At 49.7% G+C, this 6702-nt stretch overlaps 1 protein-coding gene across 4 annotated transcripts in view; it reads right to left on the reverse strand.

Moving 5' to 3' along the window:
- Window positions 1-5730, reverse strand: part of dennd5b (DENN/MADD domain containing 5B) — a 41148-nt gene extending 35418 nt beyond the window's left edge. For all 4 annotated transcript variants that reach the window (XM_056589366.1, XM_056589368.1, XM_056589367.1 and 1 more), the window contains exon 1: window positions 5419-5730. In XM_056589366.1, coding sequence (XP_056445341.1) covers window positions 5419-5527 — 109 coding nt within the window. In that variant the 5' untranslated portion in view covers window positions 5528-5730. The remainder of the gene's footprint in view (window positions 1-5418) is intronic.
- Window positions 5731-6702: the final 972 nt, after the last annotated feature.

Consider the following 6702-nt stretch of genomic DNA (forward strand, 5'->3'; position numbering starts at 1 on the left):
GTTGTGTTCCCTGCTCTGTCCCCCCCTCTTCACGGTCACCCACCCAGCGGCTCAATAACTAGCCCCGCCTCCTTTTACCACTAATTACAGAAGTCATTAAGAGGAACTTTGGTGTCACACTCTGGTGGCACAAAGAGAACAGAATGCATGATGGGTAACGGCTCGCGGGCCATTCCAGCGTCTCCTGACACCACCAGGCAGTGCCGCCACCCCCAGGCTTTTGTCCTGCTCTCCCCCCTCCCCCCCCCCCCCCCCCCCCCCACAGAGACGGCATATGGGCTGGGGGTCGGAGGTCAGACAGATAGGCAGGGTGGGGTAAGGGCTCAGGGCCACGCCCCCTGGGAGCAACTGCTCACTTTACTCAGCGAGGGGGAGACGAGAGGGGGACAGTAGAACGTGGGGGGGGGGGGAGGGAGAGCAGTGGTCTCAGTGGGAGCCCACCAGTAGGACTAACTGGCTGGTCTTCCGACAGCCAGGTTCGGATGACAGATCATCACCCGGCGCCCGTAACACTCGGCTGTCCCCCCGGGCCCCGACCCTTGACCTCTGTGTGGGCGCTGGGAGGCAGACTGCAGCAGGCTCTGATCACCAGTGCTTCCCAGTGGGAGGACTGGGCGGACCGCCCGGTCCAGAACAGCTGCAGAGCTAAGGGCTTGCTCCAACACAGCGGTGGCGCCACGCTACAATATGTAGATGTATAGGTGTAGTTTATTTGTATAGATCTATGTATAGATCTATAAATATAGCCCCGGTGTTTTGTGGACTACTCCTTTGCAGGGAAGCCAGACATGTACGGTGATGTACTGGGGGACGTGTGAAGGCTGACCCGGTCTACAGAGTACCGGTACCCAGCTCCCACCACAGGGGGGCACCCTGATGCAGACCCCGCCCCCTGTTGGGTCCCATACCCGACCGCGTGGGTTTTGGATTGTGATGCGGAAGCCACATACTCCGGCCCTGAGCTCTAAACCCCCAGGGCTCTGAGGAGCAGAACCTGCAGCGCTAGAGGAACATCATTAGATGGAAAGAGGAACAGAAAGTGGCGACTTGTTTTTGTCAAAGCCGTTTTCTTCTGAACCTCTCGCCTCACAGGAACACAAACCCTAACCCATCAGCGGTTCTCTGCTCTGCTGATTCAGAGCTTTCGGTCTTCTGCACTGCCAGCTGGAAACATCTCGCAGACGGGCAATCGTTCTCCTGAGTAACTGTTTACCAACGTCTGACTTACAGGTCTTTATGTGATCCGCACAGCAGGCATAGAGGAACGCAGAGGACATAAGAGGAACCCACGGGCGAGATGGAGACACGTTTGTGTTGCTCTCCGTGTTCAGGCCTGTGCTCTGCGAGCCGCCTTACATGACCTGCCTAGAGCCAGGATTACCTAACCAGTTCTGTCTGTGTGTGTTTGTGTGTAGGAGTTTGAGTGTGAATGTGTGTGTGTGAGACTGAACGAGTGAGTGAGTGAGTGAATAGCTTTTTGTGTCTTTTGTACATAATATTCCAGCATTTTAAAAAAGGGAGTAAGAGGATGTAGCCAGCAGCAGCACTAGATAATATAAACTGATTTGATGAAGCAGAGAGAGCAAGAGAGAGTGAGCGAGAGAGAGAGAGAGAGATACAGAGAGAAACCGAGTGAGCGAGCAAAGTGAGAGGGCGGGAGTGAGAGGGCAAGAGAGAGTGAGAGAGAGAAAGAGAGGCTAAACTGCAAGCCAGAGCCAAAACACAAAACAGATCATCAAATTCATTACACAACATACATAACAACTGGACAGGAGACAGCTGGGGCGACACAGAAACAAACCATAATTGAATTAATTTTCTTTTCTCCGCGATGATAAAAACGCAGGATCGTTAAGTGGTTCCAACATTACCATAACCCTGATACATGTCCACGTTTAATGAGCAGACAAGAGCTCTGAAATGGGTCTTAACGAGGCATTAGGAAAACCCACATTAGCATCGTAGCGTAACGCTCATTTGCATAAAGCAGGTCAACAGGGGTGGGCTTCGTCCTCATTAGCATACCACCCTGCCACCCCTGCCATCAGCCCCTCCCCCCCCGCCACAACCAGACACACCAGACCGGTCCAAGTGGGTCGTCTGTGGTCTGGTCCTGGGAAATAGTTTGAGCTTTCTTGACCTTCTTTCTTAGCTTCCTACTTTTACCGTGTACTTTTATAGAACACAGTATATCCGGTTGTTATTGTTTCTTCGTGACGTTTCAAACCACTCGTGTCAATCAAATACCAGCTTTCCATACCAATAAAGCTCTGAGTTGAACCGAGCAGAAGGGCGTGGTCGGAGATAGGGGGGCCGGGGGGGCCGTCACACAGGTGTGAGGAGACAGAAAGGTGTGAGGGGGAGGAGACGCAGAGATCAAAGAAGAGGGGATTCCAGAAAGAGGAAGCCAGGAACCACAAAGAACTCCAGGCTTTCATCTCAGAAGAACCACACCACCTCTACGCCGGCAGAGAGAAGGAGTGCTTGAGGGTGTGTGTGTGTGTGTTTGTGTGTGTGTGTGTGCATGCGTGTGTGCGTGGTCCGCCCCCCCCCCCCCCCCCCCCATTATATAGCCCCCCTGGTAAGCTCCTGTGATTCCACGACCCACAATGCATCAGGCTTGTGCTGGAATGTGGATGAGAAGCTCGCTGTACACACCAGTCGTATTTATACACCACACATGCTGGGTGACGTAGTAGTGGCTGCCCCACTATTTTAGGACGGAGGCGATGGGGGGGGGGGGGGGGGGGAATCCTGGAATGGTTTGGAATCATGGAATAGTTTCCCATCAGCGTGCCCCTTCACCGATAATAAATCAATAAGGCAACTGTTACACTCTGCTGCTTCTTGGTAGTTCTAGATCCGCACAGAGAGCGGGAGAGACAGAGACAGAGAGAGACAGAGAGAGACAGAGACAGAGACAGACAGAGACAGAGAGAGACAGAGACAGAGAGAGACAGAGACAGAGACAGACAGAGACAGAGAGAGACAGAGACAGAGACAGAGACAGAGACAGAGACAGAGACAGAGAGAGAGACAGAGACAGACAGAAACAGAGACAGAGACAGAGAGAGACAGAGACTGAGACAGAGAGAGACAGAGAGAGACAGAGACAGAGACAGAGAGAGACAGAGACAGAGAGAGACAGAGACAGAGACAGAGACAGAGACAGAGACAGAGAGACAGTGACAGAGAGACAGAGACAGAGAGAGACAGAGACAGAGAGAGAAACAAAGAGACAGACGTAGAAACAGGCAGAGAGAGAGGGTGAGATTCTCGGCCGAACAGGAAGTCAGGTCCTCGTGTGGGACAATGGGGCGAGGGAACTCGGGCTGCTGCAACACAAAAGGCCGGAGCAGCAAGAACACACGGCGGAGTCTAAAATAAGCACCGCCATGAACACACACACACACACACACACACACACACACACACACACACACACACACACACACACACACACACACACACACACACACACACACACACACACACACACACACACACACACACACACACACAAGGCTACACGGAGACGGAGGTTGACTGGCATCACATCAACTTGGATTTCAAATCTCAGCGTGACACACTTTTTGGGTCAGAATTACTAAATTGTATAGACACAATTTATAAACAATTGTGACATGAAAGAGAACAGAGAAAATAATAAAGATGTCTCCTGTGTGCTTCAGGGAGTCACTATAGTGTTATTACGGTCGCCTCAGGACTACACAACGGTACAGAACTACACAACAAACAACTACACAACGACCACCCGCTAGGTTACATCGTAGACACAGGTCAAAAAAATGTTTTGTTTTTTTTGTAAATGTGCATGTGTGTATGTGTGTGTTCGTGCCTGTGTGCGTGTGTGCATAGTGCATGTGTGCATGAGGCAGAGACCCTTGACTGGTGTTGAACCAGTAAGGTGGTTTATGGTGGGTGGTAACAATACCCTGGCATGCATCACCCTGCGTTAGAGTCAACCTGAGAAATGGGGGGGGGGGGATGCTAATGACCCCCTGCTGAAAGGAGGACCTCAGTGGGGCCGGGCTGGGGGGGGGGGGGGGCGAGGGTCCAATGGGAGGCCTCTTAAAGCCGTGTTGCAGAACTGAAGAGAAATCTCTGCAACCGTTACAGAAGCTATGATGTCGATCAATCAATCCTGTGTCCCATGATTGATTGACAGCTGACAGCGATAGAAAAACAGCAACAAGCAGAACAGACCAAGGATATGAATCCTCGGGACCATCGCAGCATACGGACCAGGACTCCTCTTGCAACATCACCCACAGGGTCAATAGTGGGATTGGTTGATCTCAGCTCTAACACAACAGGCTGACAGATGCGCCCCCCCCTCTCCTGGGACCGTCCATCTCAACGCCAGATGACCTCATCACAGCCTCGCCATGACATCATCAGCGCTCCACATGATGGACGCACCAAGACAGTCTCAGTTGTCCACCAACCAGGGTTAGTCACAAAAGCACACACATGCAGACACACACACATACACACGCACGCAGGCAGACAGTACACACGCAAGCAGACACACACATGCAGGGAGACACGTACACACGAAAGCAGACACACACTCATGTATGCAGACACACACACCTACAAAACCACACACATATGCAGACACACACACACACACACACACACACACATATGCAGACACACACACACACACACACACACACACATATATGCACACACACACACACACACACACACACACACACACACACACACACACACACACACACAGCAGGTGACCAAAAGACCAAAACATTTTCCCTGGTAACTCAAACCTCCTCTCTCTACTCAGGATTTCCATATTCTCCTCTACCGTCCCGGTCGGGGGGAGACGAGCCTTTATGACCGCGAACATGAACGCAGCACAAAGAGCTGCTGAACTTTAGCCCAGAGTCTGCCACACACACATGTGTTCACAATGAGAACTAGAGGGGCAATAAAAGTCGACATTACTGCTTTTTGGTGGAAAACAAATTCCAAAAGACTCGTATAAACGGACATTTGGTCTTCATCAATAGAGAGGGTGAAAGAATCACTCCAGATTTACTACATCTCTCTCTCTCCCCCCCCAACACACGCAAACACACCTCCTCTCTACTCCTGCTCCATTCGTGGTACAAACAAAACAATACAACGTGTCTGTCTGAAAGAGCCGCAGTGGTCGTTGTGATTCACGGTGTGTTTGAGGACCTTAAGGTCCACTATTAGGTTCTAGATGTTGTTCTGATCCAGTGATGGGACCAGGAGGGACCAGTCCGACAAGGAGCGATCGTCGCCACCACGTCGTGTTGTTCTCCAACCCAAATGTCCAGAGTTCGAACTCACAACAACACAATAAAACAAACCCAAAACGCAGATCTATATAAATGATCATCCTACCGGCTAACTCATCCGCCTCCAGCCCGGTCTCGGTGTCCAGTCCGCAGATGGCGAAGTAGTGTGCGAAGCGGCAGGGCGCCGCTCCGGTGCCCGCGGTGGAGACGCTCATCCCGGCGTCGGAACGCCGAGCGGTCCGCTTGGAGCCTCAACACCACGGAGCAAAATACCACATCCCGTCCGACAGCGGACTGCTTCAGGAGCGGCTCTCTGTGATCGATACCGTTAAGTAATCCAAAGAGACACGAACACACTCCGTAGCGGACCGTGTGAGCGTTTGTTTTGGTCCACAGCTCGACGCGTTGTGAGGAGGGACGAAGATCCGGACCCTGGAGGCTCAGCGGGGGGCGGGACTTTCAAATCCCGCTCTCCCGTCAGCATTGGCTATTCCCAACCCCCCGGTCCCTGTGCGGGAGCAGGTCCGTGGACCCGCTTGAACCGGGCCTTGGAATATTTCCAGAAAAGGCTAAAATATAATAAAAAGTAAATAATAATAGGAAAATAAAATATATGTTTTTACAACTTAGGTTATACGAGTCATTTTATTTCCTCCACCAGATAGACTAATTTTTAGAATTTTTTTGTACATTTTTCTTAGTTTATAATATGCAACTAATCCACTGTAAATTAAGCACTGTGTAAATGCAACTTCTTTGCACTACTTTTGTGTTTATTCAAATCTCAGTGGACTTTTCTTGTGTTTCTCTTATAAATTGTATTAATTTATATGATTGCATTGTTGAAGGGCTGAGACTCAAGCATTTCATTGCAGTTGCTTTAATTGTTGCGAATATGACAAAAACACCATCTTGAAAAACAGCCACATCCTTTATTTAAAAATTAGGCGTCTTAAAATGAAGGCATTAAAATTGACCACTAGTCCTCTAATTTTTTTATGATTATGTCGGTTGGAACAAAAAATAAAAAAAGACGCTCACCAACGCGCTCATTATGTATTCATCTTCAGCTGCCATACATTGAGACACTGGTTCTATATAAAGTAGGTTTGTTTCAATTATTCATTCGGCCCAATCCGGTCGATTGGGTTGGGATTAATTTATGTATCACGCTCATTGACCGTAAATTATTGTATTATAATAGGCTATAATAATATTATTATTAGTCCGATCTCTCATCCACTTAGAATTTGGTCAGTAGGCCTAATAAAAATATATATTCACTTTGAATAGACAAATGATTACTATGATTATATGTTTACGAGGCTATATCGCCATCTGTTGGTGGCCATCAGCAGTGCAGCCAACCGCAATCGTTTTAATAAAACGC

The sequence above is a fragment of the Gadus chalcogrammus genome, chromosome 4 (assembly GCF_026213295.1).
Source record: "Gadus chalcogrammus isolate NIFS_2021 chromosome 4, NIFS_Gcha_1.0, whole genome shotgun sequence".
Taxonomy (NCBI): Eukaryota; Metazoa; Chordata; class Actinopteri; order Gadiformes; family Gadidae; genus Gadus; species Gadus chalcogrammus.